At 48.0% G+C, this 25026-nt stretch overlaps 1 protein-coding gene across 7 annotated transcripts in view; it reads left to right on the forward strand.

Annotated features, from left to right (window-relative positions):
- The window catches only part of FHAD1 (forkhead associated phosphopeptide binding domain 1), a 126569-nt gene that overhangs the window by 10050 nt on the left and 91493 nt on the right, over positions 1–25026 (forward strand). For all 7 annotated transcript variants that reach the window (XR_005527846.1, XM_039229067.1, XM_039229071.1 and 4 more), the window contains exon 3: positions 12359–12565. Coding sequence is in view for 6 of the 7 variants with exons in the window: in XM_039229067.1 (XP_039084998.1) it covers positions 12359–12565 (207 nt within the window). In the remaining variant the exon portion in view is untranslated. The remainder of the gene's footprint in view (positions 1–12358; positions 12566–25026) is intronic.

A 25026-nucleotide genomic window follows, 5' to 3' on the forward strand; every position in this document is an offset into this window, starting at 1 on the left:
ATGTAGTATTCCATGGTATAGATAAACCACATCTTCTTGATCATTCGTCCGCTGATGGACACTTAGGCTCTTTCCATGTTTTAGCTATTGTTGAGAGTGCTGCTATGAACATTGGGTACACGTGCTCCTATACATCAGCATTTCTGTATCCCTTGGGTAAATTCCTAGCAGTGCTATTGCTGGGTCATAGGGGAGTTCTATTGTTAGTTTCCTGAGGAACCTCCACACTGTTTTCCAGAGGGGCTGCACCCGTTTACATTCCCACCAACAGTGTAGGAGGGTGCCCGTTTCTCCACATCCTCGCCAGCATCTAGAGTTCTCTGATTTGCTCATTTTAGCCACTCTGACTGGCGTGAGGTGGTATCTCAGAGTGGTTTTGATCTGCATTTCCCTGATGATGAGGGACGCTGAGCATCGTTTCATGTGTCTGTTGGCCATCTGGGTGTCCTCTTTGGAGAAGTGTCTATTCATGTCTTCTGACCATTTCTTTCCTAGATTATTTGTTTTTTGGGTGTGGAGTTTGGTGAGTTCCTTATAGATTTTGGATACTGATATGTCATTTGCAACTATCTTTTCCCATTCCATCGGTTGCCTATTAGTTTTGTTGATTGTTTCCTTTGCTGTGCAGCTTTTTATCTTGATGAGGTCCCAATAGTTCATTTTTGCTCTTGATTCCCTTGCCTTTGGGGATGTGTCAAGGAAGAAATTGCTGCAGATGAGGTCAAGGAGGTTGTTTCCTGCTTTCTCCTCTAGGGTATTGATAGTTTCCTGTCTTACATTCAGGTCCTTCATCCATTTTGAGTTTGTTTTTGTGTGTGGTGTGAGAAAGTGGTCTAGTTTCATTCTTCTGCACGTTGCTGCCCAGTTCTCCCAGTACCATCTGCTAAAGAGGCTGTCTTTTTTCCATTGGATACTCTTTCCCACTTTGTCAAAGATTAGTTGACCATATATTTGTGGGTCCAATTCTGAGTTCTTTGTTCTATTCCACTGGTCTATGTGTCTGTTTTTGTGCCAGAATGTTTCCATCTTGACCATCCTTCAGTGTACAGCTCAGTGGCATGAGATACATTTACCAGGTGCAGCCATGGCCACCGGCCGCCCCCAGAGCTCCCCGTCTTGCAGAACCCTGCACTCCATTAAACAGCACCCCTGTCTCCCCTCCACCAGCCCTGGCTGCCGCCCTTCTTCTTTCCTTCTCTATGAATCTGACTGCTGTGGGTGCCTGGCGTAAGTGGACTCAGACAGCATCTGTCCATTTGTGACACCTACTCTCCTTAGCATAACGTCCTCAAGGGTCGTCCGTGGTGTGTAGTCCGTGGTATGTTTTCAGCACGTTTTGCTTATCTGCTCCTCTGTCAGTGGATGCTTGGGTTGTTTGCACCTTTGGCTGGTGTAAATAATGCCAGGAACATGGGTGGGCAAATCTCTCTTCAAGCCCGTGCTTTCCATTCTTTTGGATGTATCCCCAAAAGTGAGCTTGCTGGGGGCATATGATAATTTTATTCTTAATTTTTTGAGGAGCCACCATATTGCTTTTCACATCAGTGGCACCTTTTTTTTTTAAATTTATTTCTAGGAGAGAGAGAGAGAGAGACAGCGTGAGCGGGGAGGGTCAGAGAGAGAGGGAGACTCAGACTCTGAAATAGGCTCCAGGCTCCGAGCTGGCAGTCAGCACAGAGCCCGACGCGGGGCTCGAACCCACGAACGGCGAGATCATGACCTAAGCGAAAGTCGGACGCTTAACCGACTAAGCCACCCAGGCGCCCCAGTGGCACCTTTTTACGTTCCCGCCAACAGGGCACAAGGTTTCACTTTTTCCACATCCTCACCAGCATTCGTTTTATCCTGGGTTTTGTTTTGTTTTGTTTTAGTTTATTTATTTATTTTGGAGAAAGAGAGGGTGAGTGGGGAAGGAGCAGAGAGAAAGGGAGAGGAGGGAGAGAGAGAGAGAGAGAGAGAGAGAGAGAGAGAGAATCTCAAGCAGGCTCCAAGCTGTCAGTACATAGCCTGACATGGGGTTCAATCCCATGAACTGTGAGATAATGACCTGAGCCAAACTCGAGAGTCAGACGCTTAACTGACTGAGCCACCCCAGTGCCTTTTTTTTTTTTTAAATTTTTTTAATGTTTGTTTATTTTTGAGAACCAGAGAGAGACAGAGCACAAGCAAGGGCAGGGCAGAGAGAGAGGGAGACACAGTATCCAGGCTCTGAGCTGCCAGCACAGAGCCCGATGCAGGGCTCAAACCCATAGACCGCGAGATCATGACCTGAGCTGAAGTTGGACACTCAACCGACTGAGCCACCCAAGTGCCTCCACCCTGGTGCCCTTTGCCATGTTTTTTTTTGTTTTTTTTTTCTGATAGTAGCCGTTCTAGTGGACATGAGGAGGCAGATCACAATCTCTTCAAGAAGACAAATGATACGAACAGCTATGGCATACATTTATAGACTACTTCCTGTACCTCATGTGTTTTTATATATACTCTACATACTGTGTACATATGTACAAAATCACATTCTCAAAAAAAAACAAACATGTTGTGTAAGAACTGCTATCATCACTATTATCCTTATTTAAAGATGTGGAAATGGGACTCAGAAAAGTTAAGTAAAAAATCACACAGCTGGTCAGAGAGGTGGGGCCAGGTTTCAGATTCTGGGTTGTCTGACTCAGCGCTTCTAGAGAAAAGAAGTTTCTTTCCTTGAGTGTAAATTTAGCTTTGGGACTATCTGAAATTCCTTCTGGAATAGTAAAGTAGCTCACGAAGCTGGGGAGATTCCATGGTGTGAGATCCAGAGTGAGGACTGCCCATGAAGCATGACACAAATTTTCTGGGGATTGTCCTCACGCCACTAGCTGGGGTGGGCCCCTCTAGTGGGGGATTTGTGTGGGGACAGAATGTTGACGCAGCACGTTCCCCTGAACAGGAGCCTTAGGGTTGTGCATTGAGGCCCCACAAGAACCCCGTCTGGGGGTCAGAGAGCTCTTCAGAGAAGACCAAACTGGAGATGCCTCTTTCAAGAGAAGCCAGGGGAGGTCTGGGTGGCTCAGTCTATGAAGTGTCTGACTCTTGATCTCAGCTCAGGTCTTTTTTTTTTTTTTTAAGTTTTTAAATATATTTTGAGAGAAGGAGGAAGGGGCAGAAGGAGAGAGAGAATCCCAAGCAGGCTCTGCACTGTCAGCGCAGAGCCCGACAGGGGGCTCACACTCAGGAATTGTGAGCTCATGACCTGAGCCGAAACCAAGAGTCGGATGCTTAACTGACTGAGCCACCCAGCCGCCCTTCAGCTTAGGTCTTGATCTCATGGTTGTGGGGTTGAGACGCATGTCAGGCTCTGCCCTGAGCGTGGAGCCTGCTTGAGATTCCTCTCTCTCTGTCCCCCTCTGTCCCTCTCCCCTGCTTGCACTCAAGGAAGGAAGGAAAGGAAAGGAAAAAGGAAGAAAAGAAAGGAGAGACCGAAGGAAGCCTGGGGATTTTCCAGACAGAGCAAGCAGGAAATGACATCAGGTGTTGAAAAAGCATGTGCAAAGGTCCGGAGATGTTTGGGGAATAATTTGGCTTGAGAGAAAAGGACGAAGTGGCATGTTGGTGGTAACATTGTAAGGTGGAAGCCGGGCTAAGCACGTGAAGAGGAACCTCGCCCTCACCAAAAGGCCTTTAAGCTGGGGAGGAATTGATGATCTTTGCTATTTGGGTGGGAGAAGAGCAGACCTAGTGGCCCGAGGATAGAGCAGTCAAGTGCATGACCTTGCCACCGGGTGGCCGGCTCAGAGCCTGACTCCGCTCTCATGGGCTGTAGGGTCTCCAGCAAGCTATGCAGCTGAACCTTCTCTGCTGTGGATTTGTGTACGGGGCCTGGGGATGATTGCAGGGACCGTGCTGTGAGACTGAATCACTGTGAAGGCGTTGGATCAGCGCCTGGTGCTGTCAGTACCGTCATGTTGCCCGTTGTATTTGTGTTCTATTTACAACACCACCAGGGATGAGGTCGCATTCTGTACTTCAGAGGCCAGGGTAGGCTCCGCTGGTTTCTCCGTCCCAGGGCCCCCGAGGTCAAAATCAAGGCGTGCGGTGGACCTGGGCTCTTCCACAGAGTCTCCAGGGAGAATCTGCTTCCAGATCTGTTCAGGTGGTTGGCAGAATTTAATGTGTGCCATGGACTGAGGTCCCTTTCTGGGCTGGCTGTCACCGGAGGGTGGTTCTCAGCCCGAGAGGCCGCCCACGCTCCGGGCTGGTGGGCCCCTTCGTCTTCCAAGCCAGCAGCATGGGGTCAGGTCCCTTTTGTGCTTCAGATCTCCCTGATGCCCTGTTCTGATCCCCTGTCCAGCTCCGGCCAGAGAACGTTCTTTGCCTTTAAGGGTTCATGGGATTAGATTAGTCCCACCTGAACAGGCCAAGATACTCTCCCGCTTTCAAGATCATAGATGAGTAACCTTTACATCTGCACAGTCCCTGTGCCCTGAAGTGGAGCATACTCACAGGATCCAGATTCAGGGCACAGAATCTCTTTTGGGGACCGTCCTGCCCACTTCAATGTAGTCAAAATCCTGCCTCTTCCCTGCACTGTCGCCGTGGGGAGGGTGTGGCATCATGGAGCTTGCTGGAGAGCTTTTTGGAGGCACCAGTAGGGACAATGTCAGGAGCCGTGGAGAGAAGTGGCAGGCGGGCTGGGGGTGTCATTACCGTCATTACTGAGAGGGTTATACGGGGAGGGGAGGAGGCAGGATGCAGGAGGTGAGCGTGGCAGCATCCACTGGGGGCCTGGGGATGAACTGGGGGTTGAAAATACACCTTAGAGAATTGGGGTGCTGCAGCAGCCTGGCTCGTGGATGAACAAGAAGGAAGGGAGCCAGCCCTGGCCTAGAATCCTCAGGAGCAGTGCGAGCTGGGGGGCAGGGGAAGGGACCGGAGCTGGTGTGGAGCCTTGGCGGCAAGCTAACGGCTTCCTCAAAGCCAAGGTCACCAGAGCAGATGTTTGGCATTAGTGGATTTGTCAAAGTCTCAGTGTTGTATGGACCCACTAAATACTTTTAAAAGGTATTTAAAATGCAGGAGTCTTTTTTAAAATATATATATATTTTAGTAAACGTCATCATTTACTATTTGAATTGTCTTGATTTTTTAAAAATGTTTAACTAGTTTTTAATGCTTATTTATTTATTATGAGAGAGAGAAAGAGAGCATGCATGTAAGTGGGGAGGGCAGAGAGAAAGAGGGAGAATCCCAAGTGGGCTCTGCACCATCAGCACAGAGCCCAATGTGGGGCTCGAACCCGTGAACCATGAGATCATGACCTGAGTCAAAATCAAGAGTCAGACGCTTAACCAGCTGAGCCACCCAGGCGCCCCTGCAGGAGACTTTTTTTTTTTTTTAATGCATGTTCTATATTCAGTTTCACCCCCTTCCTCTCTCACTATCAAATCACTGCCTATTCTCGGGGCACCTGGGTGGCTCAGCTGGCTAACCATCCGACTTCGGCTCAGATCATGATCTCATACTTCATGGGTTCAAGCCCCGCGTCAGGTTCTGTGCTGACAGCTCAGAGCCTGCAGCCTGCTTTAGATTCTGTGTCTCCCTCTCTCTCTCTCTCTCTCCACCCCAGCTTGTGCTCGCTCTCTCTTGCTCTCTCAAAAGTAAATAAATAAACATTAAATAATTTAATTAATTAATTACTATCTACTCTGGAAAGCATAGGGGACAAGTCAAGGACACAGATCTCGGTCCTGAGTGCCTTGTTCATCTTGATGTCGGGTGAGGCACTTCATCTTAGCCATGTTTAAAATTGTGGCAAAACATAACATTTACCGTCTGAACTATTGTTTAAGTGTGTGGATTAGTAGTGTGAAGTGTGTTCACCCTGTTGTATAACCAATCGGAACTTTTTCATCTTGCAAAACTGAGACTCTATGCCCATTAAACCATCAAACAACTTCCAATTTCCCCCTCCCGCTAGGTCCTGGCAGCCTTCATCCTACTTTCTCTTTCTATGAGCCTAACAAACTCTAGATACTTCATATTAGTAGAATCATACAGTAGTTGCCTATTTATGACGGGCTTCTTTCACTTAGCCTAATGCCATCAACGTCTGTGTATGTTGTAGCATGCATCAAGATGTCCTTCCTTTTTAAGGCTGAGTAATATTCCACTTTATGTACGTGGCACATTTTGCTTATCCGCTCATTTGTCGGCGACCCTGGGTAGTTTCCACCTCCCCACCCTTGCAGTAATGTCATAAACATTGTGTACAAATATCTCTTCAAGCCCTCACTTTCCGTTCTTTTGGATGTATACCCAAAAGTGAGCTTGGGGATGGATCATATGATGATTTTATTCTTAATTTCTTTAAAGTATATTTATTTATTTTGAGAAAGAGGGAGCGGGGGAGGGGCAGAGAGAAAGAGGGAGAGAGAATCCCAAGCAGGTTCCGTGCTGTCAGCACAGAGCCGGACGCGGGGCTCATTCTCCTGAACCCGTGAGATCAAGACCTGAGCCAAAATCAAGGGTCTGATGCATATCCAACTGAGTTACCCAGTGTCACGCCCGGTGTGAGCAGAGGGACAGCTCAGCGGGATGGAGCTCATACATTCAGCCTATGTTAGCAACGGGGCGTGTGTCCAACAGTAGCCTTTAGCGAATTTCCAAGGAAGTGGAGGGTCTTGTATTATAGGGCAGTCCCAGGAAGCACTCTCTCGGCCCAACATGTGGCCGAGGCCCCTCCCATTTTATGGAGTCATTCAGAACTTACTGCTTCCTTTGATTTCTTAATAATGGCCCGGCAGCTACTGAGGAACTGAAAGTAATGAGGCCTGGGAAAAGGAAAACAAAAAGCAGCACATAGAATTTCTCTCTTCGATGGGTTACCAAGGGTTCATGAAGCACAGAGATCAGTGGGTAGGGGGATGGCCGTGATGTGAGTGGCGTTTCCCAAAGAGCGAATGTGTTTTAGTGTGTTTTAAGAATGCTTTCTTTTTTAGAACGGATGGAGGTTTATAGGAAATTGAGCAGATAGTGCACAAAGTTCCCATAGACCTGCCCCCAAGACACACAGAGCTTCCCGTTATTAACATCTTGCTTTTTAAACATGGGACGTTTGTTACTACTGATGAACTCATATTGATGTGTTATCATTAACTAGAGTCCATAGTTGACGTTAGGCATTATACATGCTGTGGTTTTCAGCCCATGTATAATAAGTATGCCCCAAGCGGTGTCATACAGAATAATTTCACCATCCTGACACCCTTGTGTTCCCCTCTTCGTCTGGCCCCATGTCCACTGGAGCCCCTGGAAACCACTGATCTTTTTATGCTCTCTATAGTTTTACTTTCTTTAGAATTTCATATGGTTGAAATCATACAGTACGTGGCCTTTTCCGACCGGCTCCTTGCACCAAGCAATGTGTGTTTCCGTGATTCCTCTGTGTCTTTTTGTGTCTTGGTAGCTCATTTCTTTTCATCACTGACTATTATTTCATTGTGTGGATGTACCACAATTTGCTTATCACTCACCTTTTATTTTTTAAAAAATTTTTTATAGTTTTTTTTTTTTTGAGACAGAGAGAGACAGAGCATGAGCAGGGGAGGGGCAGAGAGAGAGGGGGACACAGAATCAGAAGCAGGCTCCAGGCTCTGAGCTGTCAGCACAGAGCCCGATGTGGGGCTCGAACTGACGAACCGCGAGATCATGACCTGAGCTGAAGTCGGACACTTAACCGACTGAGCCACCCAGGCGCCCCGGCCTTCCATTCGCATTTTAAAGGATATCTTGGTGGCTTCAGCTTTTGGCAGTTAGGTATAAGGATGCTATAAACATGTGTCCAAAGTAAATGAGTCTTAAAATTTAACAATAAGGAAACAAACAACCCTATTTAAAACTGGGTGAAAGATATGAACAGTCACCTAACTCAAGAAGATCTACAAATGGCAATAAGCTTATGAAAAGATGCTAAACATCATGTATCACTAAGGAATTGCAAATAAACACAGACTGTCTTTTCATTTATTTGGATCTTCTTTGATTCTTTCATCAGTATTTTATACTTTTCTTCATATAGATCGTTACATATTTTGTTAGACTTATACCCAAGTATGTCTGTCTAGTCTTTCATTCTTTCTTAATCTTCCTTTTCTTAATCTTTCTTCTCTTCTCTTCTCGACTCTTTCTGCTGCTAATATAAATGGTGTGTTTTTCACTTCCAACTCCAGTTGTTCATTTCTGCTATATAGGAAAGCCATTGACTTTCATATATAAATTTTGTATCCTATAACCATGCTATCATTGCTTACTAGTTCTAGGAGTGTTTTTGTGGATTCATTGGGACTTTCTACATAGGCAGTCATGTCATCTGCAAACAGAGACAGTTTTGTTTCTTCCTTTCCAATCTGTATACCTTTTACTCCCTTTTCTTTTCTTACTGCATGTCCTGGCTAGGACACAGAGGCGTGTTAAGAATGAAGTGTGAAAGAGGACATCCATGTCTTGTTCCTGATCTTAATGAGAAAGTTTCTAGTTTCTCACCAGTAAGTATGTTAGCGTAGGGGTTTTTACAGATGTTCTTTATCAAGTTGAGGAAGTTCCCCTCTATTCCTAATTTGCCAGAAGGTGTGTTTAATCGCAAATAGATGCTGGATTTTGTCAAATGCTCTTTCTTCAACTGGTGCTATGATCGTGTGACTTTTCTTCTCTAACCTCTTGAAGTGATGGACTACATTAATTGATATTGAAGTGTTGAACCAGCCTTGCATACCTGGAATAAATCCCACTTGCTTGTGGTGTATACATTGTTGGATTGGATTTGCTAATATTTTGTTGAGGATTTTGCATCTATGTTCATGAGACAAACTAGTCTGAAGTTGTCCCTTCTTGTAATATCTTCATCTGGTTTTGGTATTAGAGTAATGCTGTCCTCACAGAATGAGTTAGGGAGTGTTTCTTTTGCTTCTGTTTTCTGAAAGAGGTTGTAGAGAACTGGTATCATTTTTTCTGTAAGTGTTTGATGGAATTCACCAGTGAACCCATCTGGACATGGTGCTTTCTGTTTTGGAAAGTTATTAATTATTGAGTCAATTGTTTAACAGATAAGGGCCTATTCATATTATTTATTTCTCCTTGTATGTATTTTGGTACATTGTATCTTTCAAGGAGTTGGTCAGTTTTGTTTATGTTATCAAATTTGTGGACATAGAATTGTTTATAATATTTATGTGATCAGTAGTGAACATCTCTTTTTCATTTCTTTTTTTGGGGGGGTTTTTGAGTTTGTATTATTATTAATTATTAATGAGACAGAGAGAAACCGAGCATGAGTGAGGAAGGGGCAGAGAGAGAGGGAGACACAAAATCTGAAGCAGGCTGCAGGCTCTGAGCTGTCAGCACAGAGCCCGACATGGGGCTCAAACTCCCGAACAGTGAGATAATGACCTGAGTCGAATTCAGGGGCACCGAGGCGCCCCTGGTTTTAGTAATTTGTATCCTATCTCTTGTCTTGGTTAGCCTACTAGAGGCTTGTCAATTTTATTGATCTTTTCAAAGAATCAACTTTTGGTTTCATTGGTGTTTCTCTATTATTTCCCCATTTTTTATTTCATTCATTTCTGTCCAAAGTTTTGCTTCTTTGCTTCTGCTTGTGTTAGGCTTATATTGCTCTTCATTCTCTAGTTTCCCAAGATGAAAGCTTAGATTGTTGATTTTAAGTCTTTCTTCTTTCCTAACGTATACATTCCCTGCTATAAATTTCCCTCTTAGCCCTGCTTTCACTGCATCCCACAAATTCTGATAAGTTCTATTTTCATTTGCATTTACTTCCACCTCATTTTGATACTTTTTTATTTTTCTTAAGGCTTCTCCTTGACCCACCAGCTGTTTAGAAGTGTGTCGTTCAATCCCCAAATATTTTGGAATTTTTAGTTCTTTTTCTGCTACTGATTTCTAGTTTAATTCCATCGTAGCCTGAAGGCATGCTGTGTAGGATTTCTGCCTTTTAAATTTGTTGAGTTCTGTTTTGTGGCCCAGAATGTAGTCTCTCTTGGTGAATGTTGCATGTGAGCTCGAGAACAATGTGCATTTTGTTGTTGTTTGGTAAAGTCGTCTATAACTGTCGATTAGATCTAGTTGATCAGTGGTGTTGTTCAATTCAGCTTTATCCTTACCAACTATCTCCTTGCTGGATCTGGCCGTTCCTGACACAGGAATGTTGAAGTCTCTAACTATCATAATGGATTTGCCTATTTCTCCTTGAACCTCTGTCAGTTTTTGCCTCACTTATTCTGATGCTTCCTCGTTAGGCACATACAATTAAGGATTTGTTGCGTCTTCTTAGAGAACTGACTCCTTTATCATCATACAGTGCCTCTCTTCATCCCTGATAAGACATCCCTGATAAGTCTGTTGCGTCTGAAATTAATATAGTTACTCCTGCTTTCTTTTGGCATGTCAGTATTTTGAGTGCCCATGTGTATGGTATTTGCAAAGTGAGTAAGAACACAGACATTTGAGTCAAGCACATCTGAGTAGAAGCCAGGATAGTCAAGCTGGGTGCAATTGTAATCATTCTGAGCCTCAGGTTCCTTACCAACAAAATGGAGAGCTATCCCTTTGGGTTATTGTGTAGATGAAATGGATAATGCAATAGAGCACTTAGCAAATTTCCTGGCATGCAATGTTTAATTGATATAGTCTATTAATGCAAGCTATTATATTACTGTATATCAAAATAACATAAGCTTTACTCTTGTTGATACAGGTGATTGGTTATTATTGTATTAATCGAGTTCACTGTCGATTTCTAAGTGCAAGTACTCTTTGTATGAAAGTTGGATGAGGCACTCCAGGAAGATAAATTTAAATGTTTATTTATTTAATTCGAGAGAAAGAGAGAACATGCAGGCACGTCAAGCAGGGGAGGGGCAGAGAGAAGAGAGAGTCCCAAGCAGGCTCCACACTATCGGCACCGAGCCCCATGCAGGGCCTGATCTCATGAACCATGAGATCATAACCTGAGCCAAAATCAAGAGTCAGATGTTCACCCGACTGAACCACCCACATGCCCTACGAGAATATTAACTTGGAAAATAATTGCAAAGTCACAAGCTGGAGTGGATGTCCCATAGGCAGTGTCCTAAAAAGAGAAGGGCTTCACATATGGCCCACAGCCACAGTCCAGAGCCCCACGGCCAGGGGAATATGGTGTTTCCTTCTGGGCACTGGGCTCAGCTCACTCTTCTGATCAAAGTGAAATTACAGAGGAGCCTTCAACCCCCCTCACTGCCAATTCACAGACACACTGTCTGGTGTCCCTTTCTTTTTGGAAATGTAATCACACCAGGCCTACTGTTAAAAGGTAGAGCATTGGGGCACCTGTGTGGCTCAGTCAGTCAAGTGCCCAACTCTGGATCTCAGCTCAGGTCTTGATCTCAGCCATGAGTTCAAGCCCTGCATTGGGCTCCACCCTGGGCATGAAGCCTACTTAAAAAAAAAAAAATCATCTTCGATTCGATAAATTCTGAGTAGTTTTTAAGAAGCAACAGAAATAACTAATCACATGGGAAAATCTTCATTGTACACCCAGGTTTTCTAAAGGTAGTTAATAAAACTCCGTTATGTGATGTGATCTCAGTTCTGTTTAAAATTTTTAACAAGATTGTCAGCAACAGACAGAAGACGAGAAGGATGTGAGCCACCAGTGTTCACAGTGCCCGCCTCTGCGGGGACGGGAGCCTACATGATTTTAAGGTCTTGTTTGTTCTTTTATCTGGTTCTTGTTTTCTGTCATATTTTTTAAATGTTATTTTTTTAGTGAATTGAACACAAAACTAATGATGAACATCAATCATTAGAACACACACCCCCCCCCCCCTTAACTGCATATACTTTATTCCATGAACTCGGTGTTTTCCTGGCCGGAGAGTAGACCATACTCACTTGCCTACTGACCTTTCTGGTTTGCATTTGGGGCCATTTTTGCTTTCTGTCCTGCCGTTCAGGACAACCAAAAGCACACCTGTGAGGGGTCAGGGATCTAGAAAGTGGTCGATTCCCTGGCCACACATGTGCTCATCCAGGCCCCCCCCCCCAGCACCAGTTCCCTTTGCCTCTGTGCTGCCTGAGTCCCCACCCAGCATCGTGGAGTCAGAGAGAACACACACCCCAGCGCCCCCACACGCTCACCACGTGGCCTCGGCCAGGTCGCTGGCTTCTCTGACCCTCCGTGTCAAGCATTTTTGAATGAGGGCTGCAGTGACCAGCCGGCCAGGAGAGGCGCTTAGCACCTCTGATACCAGTGCTCACTAGTGAGTGTTCGGGCCCCTGCCGTTAGTCTTGTATCATGGAATACAGACACCTTCCTTCTGTATTTCAGTCTGCTGACATCGACAACCATCATGCACTGATTGAATACAGTGAGGCCGAGGACAGCTTTGTTCTCCAGGACTTCAATTCCAGAAACGGCACCTTCGTCAACGAGTGCCACATTCAGAACGTGGCCGTGAAGCTGCTACCTGGGGACCTCCTGAGATTTGGGTCCGGAGGGCTGACCTACGAACTGGTCATCGAAAACCCATCCTCGGTGAGTCCAGGCCCCCATGGGGAAGGGGGCCGGAGGTGGCGTGCCGTGTCACCACCGGTGCCTCCAGAGGGCAGTGCTGGTCCCGTGCACACCAGTGACATGGACCCACTGGAGCCTGCAAGGTACACAGCTATCCCCTGGCCGGGGTGTGGTTCCTCGCGCCCTCTTGTGGTCATTTCCTGGAATGACATGTAAGAGTTGCACCACTGCGAACCCAGAACCATAGCATGTTCCTGACAGTGCAAAGCTTGGTCGGGGGCGGGGATGGGAAGCAGGCACGTGCCTTTGAGAACTCAGAGACGGAGGCTCCTCTGTAGGCAGATCAGTAGTCTGCAGCCTTCTCGCTTTGTGACCCTGACCAGGGTCTTTTGTATGCCTGGGTCTCTAGCTTCCCAGTGTTACATGGCGTTGATCTAGACATAAAGCATGGAAGTCAGCAGACAGCCCGCACGTAGCCGCTGCTGGTATACCCCCGATCGGAAACGTCCCTGGGGCCCTCACCTAGACTGGCCCCAGTGTAAGCAAAATGTAATATAGAACTTCCCCACTGAACCTCAGCCACAAGGGCCATACTGTTCACCAGGGAGCGGGACGGCGGAGGGAGGAGGGGGTTAGCAAGGCAGGCTTTGATCAGAATCCCAGCTCTGCCGCCTGCATGCTTCTGAGTGCTGCTGAGCGAGCCACCAGACCCCTCAAAATCCCTGTGTCCTCATCTACAGAACGGGGCCAACGGCAGCAGTGACCTTGCAGGCTCATCTTGAGGGCTGAGAGAGAGGATTATGATTATAAAATTAGCACAGCGCCCATCCGTGGTGGGCACACAGTTAATATCTGCCATGTGTGTCCCAGAGAGGTGGCCCATTTACCGTGCTCACCGTCCCCAAGAATGCTGTACTGAGCGAGACCTCCAAGGCTTAAAATCCTTTCTGGGACAAGGCGGAGTATAAATAAATTAAATTTGGAGGATCTACACCGAATCCTGGGGTTTTGAGCCCACAGGCAGCCCTAAGTATGCAGCCCAGGAAGGTCACCAGGATCCCTCAGGCTGCAGGAGCCGTGACGTCACCTCTGTCACCTTTGGCTTTGAAGATGTAGGACAGACTTCCCTGCCCCTGCCCAGCTGCCTTATCCCCCTTAGATCATTAAAGTATGTTTGCTCGTGGACGTACCAGGGTCCTGGGGCAGCACGGAGGAGGGGCTCCTGACCCAGAAGGTGTTGACCTGAACAAGAGTTCTCAACGTGGGCTCCAAGGGCGCCCTGCGACGGCAGACCCTGGGGGGGAGCGGACCAAGTGCAGATCCCCAGGCCTCGCCCAAGGACTCATACTTAAGATTGACAGTTAAAACACAGGCCACCCAGCTAAATCTGAACGTCAGATAAACGCCAAATGATTTTTTAGTATGAGTATGTCCCAACAATTGCAAAAAGACCACTTATGCTTACAAAAGATTATTTGCTGTTTATCTGAAATTCAGAGTTAATTGGGCACTCTGTATTTTATTTACATGCTTTTTAATCTATTTATTTATGTTAAATCTGACAACCCTACGCAGCCTCCCCGGGAACGGGCCTGCTCTGGGGACCATGCGTTCTCATAAGCTCCCTGGAGATTCTGATGTGCCCCCAGTGAAAAGAAAACCTAAGTTTAGAACCCCTTCTATAGAGTATTTACAGATTTTTTTTCAGGAACCAAAGAAAGCGGAGTTTCAGACGCAAAGCCCATAAACCCAAGCCTGTGAAGTTTGAGTCAAGGATTGTCAGACATATGTGATTATAAGAATGTATCTGGAATGTTCTATAAAATTACAGGTTCCCAGGCCCCCTGCCTGGGAAATTCTCATTCTGTGGCTTGCTAGGAGGGGGGAGGGAGACAAACGATATCTGCATGTTTTCACACAAAGGTATTTATGGAAATATTATTTATAGGGACACAAATATTGAAGCTTAACTATCCATCAAAAGGGGGCATGTTTTAAAAAATGCAAGGAGTTCTTCGTACATGGAAAACTGTGCCGCCTTTTGTTTTTTTTTAGACACTTCAGCTATTTATTTTTTGAGAGAGAGAGCGCACAAGCAGGGGAGGGGCAGGGAGAGGAGGAGAGGGAGCTCTGCGAACTCACAAACCATGAGACCATGACCTGAGCCGAAATCAGGAGTCGGGTGCTGACCCGACGGAGCCACCCAGGTGCCCCTGTGCCGCTTTTTAAAAACCAGCTTTTCTGGAGATCGAATCGACTTGCAAATAGCTGGAGGTGTTTTAAGGATGTCACTTGATCAGGTTTGACACACGCGTGCGCCCAAGTGACCATCACTGCCGTCAGGGCAGTGAGCGTACTCGTTGCCCCCGAAAGGTTCCTCGTGAACATGTTTGCTTGCCTGCTTTTAAACAACGTCCTTGAATATAATTTACACACCATAAACTTCACTCCTTTTAAGTGTGCCATTCAATGTTTGTATTTTTTTGTTTTGTTTTTTTTAATGTTTATTTATTTTTGAGAGACAGAACATGAGCAGGGGAGGGGTAGAGAGAGGGGGAGACACAGAATCTGAAACAGGCTCCAGGCTCTGAGCTGGCAGCACAGAGCCCAACACAGGACTTGAACTCACGAACTGCGAGATCATGACCTGAGCCAAAGTTGGATGCTTCATTCCCTTTCTCCACCCAGACGCCCCAGAACTCTCCTCCTTCTTAAAGCTGAGTAACGTCCCATTGCGTGTCTACACCACATTCTACGTGGCCATCCATCCATCGATGGCTTCCACCTTTTGGCTGCTGGGAATAAGAGTGTCATGAACACAGGTGTATAAATAGGGAGGGGGTTCTTCATATTTAGAGGTGCTTCTGATATCAGATAAGCATGAGAAATAGTGATGAATAGAGAGAATCCCTAACAGGCTTCACACTCTGAGCACAGAGCCTGGTGCGGGGCTCCAACTCACGAACTGTGAGATCGTGACCTGGGCTGAAATCAAGGGTCGGGTGCTTAACACACGGAGCCACCCAGGCGCCCCTAGCTAATTTAATCTAACATTAGCTAAAGGGGCGCCTGAGTGGCTCAGGTTAAGCACCTGATTCTTGATCTTGGCTCAGGTCATGATCTCGCGGTTCACGAGATGGAGCCCCGCGTCAGGATCTGTGCCGAGAGTGCCGAGACTGCTTGGGTCTCTCTCTCTCTCTGTCTCTCTGTCTCTGCCTCTCCCCTGCTCGCTCTCATGCTCTCAAAATAAATACACATTAAATAAAAAAATCTAACACTAGCTAGGCCAGAATCACTGACTGGTTTTCAAATAGAGCAGAGCACACTTTTGTGGTCACTTGAATACACACAAGATTTTTAAATTCTCATGCCTACAAGCATTTGCATCCCCCCTCATTCCCCAAGGACCGCAAGCAGCTGCACAGAGCTTTCCTGGGCCTGTGTCCACAGCACTTAGCGGCACCCTGAGCCTTTGTGGGAGCAACTTTCCCCAGGAGGACTCCCCCCTCCAACCCCACAGCTGCGCTCCCTGCTCGGGCATCCTCGATTTAGAGACTTTACGGAGGCATCCTCTCAGCTCTTACTGATGGAGGGATCTCTGCAGATCCAGGGCCTCAGTGACAGCAGCCTCGTGGACAGGAGGGAGGGAGGGAAGGAAGGAGGGCGGGAAGGGAGGGAGGGAGGGAAGGGGGAAGGGAAGGAGGGAAGGGACGGAGGGGACGTAATGAAGGGCATCTCTCATTAGATACTTTAATGGCCCAGTTTTTCTAAGAAATTTGGGACTGTCTTGATTCCTTGTGCTCTGTGTCTGTTGGGTTTTTGGGTCCCAGGGGAGGACACTGTATTTCCTCCCGGCACAGGGTTTCCAGAGGGGTCATCCTGATGGCCAGAGGGTCGGGCACGAGCAGAGCTCTTCTTGTCCCCACAAAGAGTTCCCAAGTGAACACATTTATTTCAGGCTTTGTGGTGACCATAACCAACAGGAAGGGACGGGGCAGCATTTGCTCAGGGACGAGGGGGAGGGCGGGGGGGGAGGGGAGAGGTTGGAAACCACGGGCGTTGGCTGATGTCACAGCGGGTGGAGTGTGGGTCCCCAGGTCAGGCCGACTGTCCCCGCGGCGCTGCTCATACGCGGGCTGTGGGGTCACACACAGGTCCCTTTGCTGTCACAGCTCCCTCTGCTGGAACATTGGGGAGCTACCACTTCCTACCACGTGGAGTTAACTGGGGTTACGTGGGCCGTGTGTGTCAGTCGCCTAGCCCAGCACCCGCCCCCGTGGCAGGCGGGAACTCAGCTTTGGAATCGAGCGAACAAGCATGTTAGTGGCGAGGGTGACTCCTTTGCGAGTGTCCTCTGGGCAGGAAACCTCCCCACCCCACAGATGGATACATCTGCAAATAAATTACCGGCGGAATGCCATCCAAGATGAAAAAATACCAACAAACAAACAAAAAAACACCCTTGTGGTTGACAAAATACATTGGAACCCACCCCGGGGTCACGTCCAGGAATATGCTTTGTAAATCAAAGCTCTTTCCACGAACTATAACCTGCGGCCACTGTGTTGCACAACCCCAAGGTGACCTTTCACCTCAGAGTCCACGGGGGTGGGGACCCCCACCCTCCCCCACCCTCCCCACCTTCCCCATCCCCCACCCCACCCCCCAGCAGCTGGCAGGAGAGAAGCTGTGGGGCCCTTTGCTGCCCTGAAATAGTCTCTGCTTCAGCGCCAGGCGGGGCCACTTGAAGCCACACAGCCGGCTGTGCGTCTGCCCTCTTGTGGGGCTTGTCTGTCGCTGCGGGTTTCTAGTGCTTTCCGAGCTTCACGAAGGGAGGTGTGGAGAGAGACCGCCCCATTCATGGTGGTGGTGTTCTGAGTAAGAAGCCGGGCGAGGACACCCACCCCACCCCAATCTATACATTGTGTCTTTATCTGCCCCGGGATACAGCAAGTCTAATGGAAGTGCCCAGAAGGAAGGAAGGAAGCTGGGTGCCCCGAGTGGCGTGTAGAGTTGTTTCCCGAACTGGCTGACGGCCCGTGGTACCAGTTTTCCTCTGCCCATGCGTGGTGCAGCCACGCAGGATGGGGCTCCGGGCTAACGGTGACCACGGGCAGGTTGCATGCGAACGTGACTGCCCTTCAGCGCTCTGTCCGCCCCTAGCCCCTGGGACCCTCCCATGTCACCTGGATTCCCTCCTGCGTCCTTCCTGTGATGCCACGCCGTCCTGTCCCACACCAATAGCACGTCCGTGGGCCCACACCCCTTGCCGCTCGCCGCTGACATGGGGAAGGTCTGCAGATACAGAGAGAAAAGCAAGTGCCGGGGCGCCTGGCTGGCTCAGTCCGCTAAGCGTCCACCTGCAGCTCAGGCCACAATCTCGCCATTCGTGAGTTCAAGCCCCGCGTCGGGTTCTGTGCTGACAGCTCAGCCCTGAAGCCTGCTTCGCGTTCTGTGTCCCCCTCTCTCTGCCCCTCCCCCCCAATGAATAAACATTTTAAAAAAGAGAGAAAATGAGCACTTTGGAGTTTGATAGACCCAAGTTCAAATTCCAGCTACAACTTATTTAACTTTCCTAAGCTTTCATTTCCAGTTTCCGCCAAGCAGCTATTCACGAATCCCAGGTCCCCCTTCTCCCCTCAGAATTTCTGTGTAAGTCATTGGGACCCACCCTCTCATTGTTAAATGGTGCTCAGAGGTTTCCTGTGACTCCCTCAGGGGAAAGCGTTGGTCACAGCCAGTGCCAGGATTGAAACGCTACTCTCCTGAGTCCGGGGTCTAGAGGCTTCTCCTAGTGGCCCGGAGCAGTGCGATGCCGTGAGAGCTCAGGCAGGTGCTTCGCCACAGGGCGGTCAAGTTCCCAGGCCAAACTGCGGTTGCACCTGCCCACGGGGAAGATTTATGGCGGCAGAAACAAAAGCCGCCAATAACAGAAGAAAATGCAGTTATTGGCTTCCTTACTTGCCTCTATTAACTTTTTACCAGGGATATTCAGTTCCCGGGCAAATCCAATCATGCCCTTTCTCTTTCTTCTTTGAGGGTGATGGTAATGTCCGATGGCTAATGTTCACTGTGTACTTATTATGTACCAGGAAGCACTCTAAGTGTTTTATATGCACTATCTCATTCATTTCTCACAAACTAAGAAGTAGCTGTTCCTCTCCCTGTGTTTCAGATGAGGCACAAAAGTAATACAATCATCAGAGTCACCCAGATGATAAGGGGCAAAGGGGGAACAGGACCTGATTCTGTTTAATGCTGAATCCCACACTCTTTTTTTTTTTTTTCTTTTTGAGAGTAGGAGAGAGGGCGGGGGAGGGGCAGAGAGAGGGAGACAGAGAATCCCAAGCAGGCTCCGTGCTATCAGCACAGAGCCTGATGTGGGCCTCAAACTCACGAACCCTGAGATCATGACCTGAGCCGAACTCAGGAGTCAGACCCTCAACCGACTGAGCCACCCAGGTGCCCTGAGACTTTTCTTCTAAAGGAATGTTCTCCCAGGTATAACTTTTGAAATAGATATTTGGGATCTGTAGCCTGAAGTCTACTGGAGCCAGAAAACCATTTGTTCAGCTTTATGATTGGTTCTTGTGGTGGGTTCCTTGATCTTAACTCACTTCTCTGGGCCATTACTTTGCTTTTACAAGTTTAAAGATAAACTTGTGCATGTTTACAGTGAGGTGGGTTTATCTGAACGTACCATAAGCTGCATGACACCTTTCATTCTGACTACATACAGATGCTGGTGCCAAAATCTCAGCAGGCATATTTTCCAGGAGACTTTTTTGTTTGCAAATGTCAGAAACCTAACTTGAACTAGACTAAGAAGGGAAGAAAAAAGCTCATGTAACTGAAAAAGCCAAAAGAACCAGCTTCAGGCCCAGCTGGATCCAGGAGCCCAAACAATGGTCAGGAATCTGGGCCTTTCATCTCTGTTAGCTTTACAAGCTCAAGCAGTCCCTTGCTCACATGTAGTGAGGTGGCCACTGGCAGCCCGAGTTCCCTCTACATTTGGCCCCAAGGAAAGAAGAAGCTTCTTAACTGGCTTGCCTTGGACCACCGGCCTAGCCCTGAACAAACCACTGAGGCCAGGGACATGGAATGCTCAGATGGCCAGGCCTGGGTCATGGTCTCCACCCTGGGGCAAGAGGGATCAGTCCCACCAGAATTATATGGACACAGAATTGTGGGAGGGGGAAGGCTGTCTCCCCCACAAAACTTCAGATGCCCATCCGGAAGATGGAGAAATGGATGCAGGTCAGGGGAAAAAATACAACAAGGAGACCCCAGATGTCCACGACATTAGTGAGGTGGTTCGAAGGGTTGGGGTTCAGAGCCAATGGCCAACAAACAATTTGTGAGACATTTTCAGTGCAAAAAAGGTGATTTTATGAAAGCACAGGGACACGTGGGCAGAACGAGATGCCCTGGGGTTGTGAGGAGTGACCTAGTATATAGATTTTCTAACCGATGGAGGGGGGGGCGATATTCAGGCTCCAGGAAATTGAGTCTATAGGTTTCTGGAAATTGGCTTTTTTTTTCTTGTGAATCATTAAGACAGCAGCAAACTGATGGAGACTCATGTCCTGCGTGACTGTGACCTCTATCCGTTCACGATTTGTCTTTCCCTTTCCTTTGCTCCTGAGCAGCTGGCAGTGCCCGAGGAATGTCACCCACATGCCGCCCGGGGGGAGGGGACAGTTGTTAGTTTGTGCTTTGCCCTCAACTTGCCTTTTGCTCCCTCATCATTTAGGAAGTGTTCCCACTGCCCAAGCCGAACCTTCCTAACAGGATTTCAGAGTAGGAATCCGGGGGGGTGGGGGGGGGGGTCGACATGAGAAATAATCTACTTTTCCACTGGAAAAGTCCCAAGGCAGGCTGCAAGGAGGCAGAGTAACTGGACGCGGTGAGAAGCTCATGGAGTCGGGGCTTGTTTGTCCGTCCTGGGGGAGGGCGGCATTTGCATGTTGACGACACCTTTGCCAAGATCCCATTCTTCAGGGGCGCCTGGGTGGTGCAGCCGGCTAAGTCTCTGACTCTTGATATCAGCTCAGGTCATGATCTCATGGTTTGTGGGCTCCAGCCCCACATCCGGCTCTGTGCTGATGACGTGGAGGCTGCTTGGGATTCTGCTCTCCTCCTCTTTGCCCCTCCCCTGTTCGTGTGCGCTCCCTCTCTCTCAAATAACTAAACTTAAAAAAAAATTTTTTTAAAAAAGATCCCATTCTTGAGAAGATGTGGCTTTCCCTGTACCCAGGCTCGAGGGACCAGCGACTAAGTGATGGGAGAGCACTTCAGAACAAGCCTCTTGCTAGTCAGGCGTCCTCAGGAAATCTCCCAGGATTTCCTCTACATCGTGCTCTTGCGGGGACATGCCGATGAGCTGAGACACCCCCGAGCCAGGTTGTTTCAAGGGAAAAGAGACTTTCCGAGGCCAGTGAGGTGGGGGACGTGGGCATCAGATGGTCTCAGACCTGGGGTCCTCGGCAAAACTTGCACAAAAGGACTCTTGTGCTCCGTGTTGCCATCAGATGTCTACCCATGACAGGGGGGACGGACACAGAGGGGAGGGAGGAGGTGAAGCCTTAGCGTCCCAGGAAAACAACCTGGCCCAGGAGCTCAGGGATCAACCGTGGCTCCTTCCGGTTTCTTCAACAGGCCCTGCTCTTTGAGATCAACTAGAACCATGCTGCTTCTCTCTTCTTCTTTTTTTTTTAAACGTTTATTTATTTTTGAGACAGAGAGAGACAGAGCATGAGTTGGGGAGGGACAGAGAGAGAGGGAGACGCAGAATCTGAAGCAGGCTCCAGGCTCTGAGCTGTCAGCACAGAGCCCGATGCAGGGCTCGAACCCACAAACCGTGAGATCATGACCTGAGCTGAAGTCAGACACTCAACCGACTGAGCCATCCAGGCGCCCCCTATTGCTGCTTCTCTCTTTTTAATTTAGTGGGTGATCATTCATTCATTCACTCATCCATTCAGTGTCTCAATCTGGCGAGACTGAGCTGCAGTAGATCACGCCTAGGGGTAGAAAAGGCTGCTTGCAAAAATCTGGGTGTTTTTTTCATTAGACTCTATTTCCCATTTTATGGACTGACCAGGCAGCTACTGAGAGCTTGAAAGGGAAACCCACAGGCCAGCAGATTTGTCAACAAGGGGGTGCACGGGATGAGCCAGATCTCCTTTAACCCGGCAGGTAAAAATCCAAATGAATGACTTTTCTGGACAACTCAAAGGGACCTACTTTTTGAAGCTCGGAAAACCTAAAGATTATATATAATGTGTCAGTTCTGTGTTCCACATTCCGCTTTCTCCCTGTTGAAAACCTTGAATACGGTGTATCCTTTTCTGGGGAACTTGGAATTATTTACCTAGAGCTACTGAAACACCCCAGAAATTGTCAAGGTAGAGAAGGCTGTTGGCCCCGGCGGCAAACAGCCCCCTCTGCTGGCCGTTGGTGCTAATGTTGGTGTTTTCTAGTCTATCCCCTTGAGCCTCCCTCCCTGTGGTCAGTGTGCCCCCTTCCACCCTCGCCACCCCACCCCAGGGGCCCTTCTAGTCATTACAGTTGAGTAGCTGCATGACTAAGGTTTAGTAAACAGGGGCTGGAAGCAGAGAACTTTCCCATGAGCAGCTGCATTAGTCGTTGCATGAGGATTTTGTACTGTTTTTTCCCCCAGTAACTCAGTCTTTTTCTTTTTTTACTTAAGTAAATAACTTTTTCATTTTGGAATAATTTTTAGATTTATATAAAAGTTGTAATTCTAGTACAGAGAGTTCTTGTAAACCCCTCCCTCCGTTTCCCCACGTAGGCGTTTCACATTACCATAGATGGTTCTCCACACCAAGACCCCGACATCGGCCCGTGTTATTCTCTGAACTTCAGGTTCTAGGACCCAGCACAGGGCACCGTGCTGCCCTTTGTCACTATGCCTTCTTCTATTTTTAATGTCTATTTCTTTACTTAGAGAGAGAAAGCACACAAGTTGTGGAGTGGGGCAGAGAGAGAGAGAGAGAGAGAATCCCAAGTAGGCTCCACGCTCAGCATGGAGCCCAACGTGGGCCTCGATCCCACAACCATGAGATCATGACCTGAGCCGAAGTCAAGAGCTGGACACTTAACCAACTGGGCCACCCAGGCTCCCCTCGTCACTATGTCTTCTTAACCTCCTCTGTTCTGTGACCGTTTCTTGGTCTATCTCTCCCGGCCTGGATGGTCGTGAAAAGAACTGGCCAGTGTCTTCTCCAGGATACCTGGCTGTGTTGTATTGTGTCGTACTGTGTTTCTATCTGATTTGCCTGATCCCTCTCTCTTATTAGACTGGGCTTCTGGTTTTCAGAAAACATGCCACAAAGGTGACGTGTCCTTGCCACATATGAGGGGGTACCCAATATCCCCATGACATCCCTGGGGGGTGTTAAGTCCTCCCCTTGGTTAAGCTGGGGTTTGCCAGGTTTCTCCACTATAACATTACTACTTTCCACCTTCGATACTCTGTTCTTCGGAAGCGGATCACTGACTATAGCCCACCCCCCAAAGGAGAGGGGAGGAAGGAGCAGACACTGGGGATTAAGCTCCACCTCCTGGAAAGGGGCCTGTCTACATGTGTTAAATTCCTCTGCAAGGAAGATTGTCCTGGGGCCCCTGGGTGGCTCAGTTGGTTGAGCTAGTCAGTTGCCTTTGGCTCAGGTCACGATCTCACAGTTCATGGGTCCAAGCCCCATGTCTGGCTCTGTGCTGACAGCTCAGAGCCTGGAGCCTGCTTCAGATTCTGGGTCTCCCTCTCTCTCTGCCCCTCCCTGCGTGCACTCTCTCTCTCTCTCTCTCAAAAATAAACATTTTTTTAAATAAAAAAATAATAACTGGCTCTCGCGAGTGGGTAGCAGGCCACCCCAGCACGCCTCCGGTACAGCGGACATGTCCCGGTCCTGCCCAGCTGGACACTGGGGTCTTCCGAGCTGCTTCCACGTGTGGCACACACTACACGAATGACACTTCCATAAAAGAGTTGTCCGGGATCCTAGAAAATCCTGTTTGCAAGTAGCCTGTGCAGCGTCTTGTGGTTTTCACACCGTCTCTTTATTTTATTTTTGTAACTCAGAAAATCTCCTGTTCCCTGTTAACCAATCATCTAAGACCCTTAGGTGAGTATGGGAAGCAGCTGTAAAATCATGACTTCAAATAAGCTCGAAGCTCTAAGGGCGCAGGTGTTAGAGTCAAACGGCCTCACTGCTTCCTGGCAGTGGGACCTTGGGCACGTCACCTGACCTCTCTGAGCTTCAGTTTCTTAACCCTCAACAAGTGCCTCCTCACCTCTGAGATTGCTCTGGTAATAGATGAGAGCACATATGTTAGGTGCACAGCACACTCTCTGGCACATGGGTGTCTTTTTTTTTTTTTTTAATTTTTTAATGTTTTTTATTTATTTCTGAGAGAGAGACAGCGTGAGCAGGGGAGGGTCAGAGAGAGAGGGAGACACAGAATCCGAAGCAGGCTCCAGGCTCTGAGCTGTCAGCACAGAGCTGACGTGGGGCTCAAACCCATAAACTGCGAGATCATGACCTGAGCGGAAGTTGGACACTCAACAGACTGAGCCACCCAGGTGCCTCTTGAGTAAATTATTGACGGGTGTTTGTTCAAGCTGATATAAATTCAGCAGCCGGTGTGTCATGGCTAATCCAGGTGGTTGACAACCTGCTATTTTAAAGATAGTGTGGAAGAAATCAGGGATATAACATATGCTCCCTCAAAAACAAAACAAAAAAACCGTGCAACATACCATATGGTCAGAGAAAAGGAAAAAAAAAAAAAAGAAAAGAAAAAGGCATTAGCATGTATTTTTAAACTCAAGTTTCTAAAAACAGACTCGTTCATAACTGACCTTGACCCCAAGCTCTGTGTACATTCTAATGTGAGCACAGCCCAGAACTAGCTTTTAATTTGAGTCCTTTTCTTGTGTTTGCTTTATCCCTGCCTGTTTCCTTATAGTTACCAGCAGCAACTTCTGAGAAAACCTTGACCTTGCTTATTATAGTGCAAGCATGCAAACCAGAGAAAATCAACTTTTACCTTCCAACTAAAGCCACCCTCAGCCAACAAGCTTGAGAAAGAACACAAAAAGCTTTATACTTTTACTTTTTTGAATCCGAAAAGGCAATTGGAGTCTTTGCTGCATGTACGCGTCTCTGGCTCTGTCCCCCTTAGGGACCCTGTCGTTAGGGCTCTGGCCTAATACATACACCAGCTCTAGCCAGCCTCACCAGGGGGCTGAGCAGCTCAGGGCACCACCTGAGCCAGGGCTCAAGCCAGCCTCCCCATGTGCACCTCCACATTCACAGCAGCCCTCATCACAATAGCCAGTGATGATGGGAACCCAGGTGCCCCCAAATGGATACACAAAATGGGGTGAATTCTGTCACCTGCCACAATGGGCACGAACCTTGAGGACACAACCCTCCGTGAAATCAACCCGTCACCAC

Source organism: Hyaena hyaena, unplaced genomic scaffold, assembly GCF_003009895.1.
Source record: "Hyaena hyaena isolate Hyena2069 unplaced genomic scaffold, ASM300989v1 scaffold_35, whole genome shotgun sequence".
NCBI lineage: Eukaryota > Metazoa > Chordata > Mammalia > Carnivora > Hyaenidae > Hyaena > Hyaena hyaena.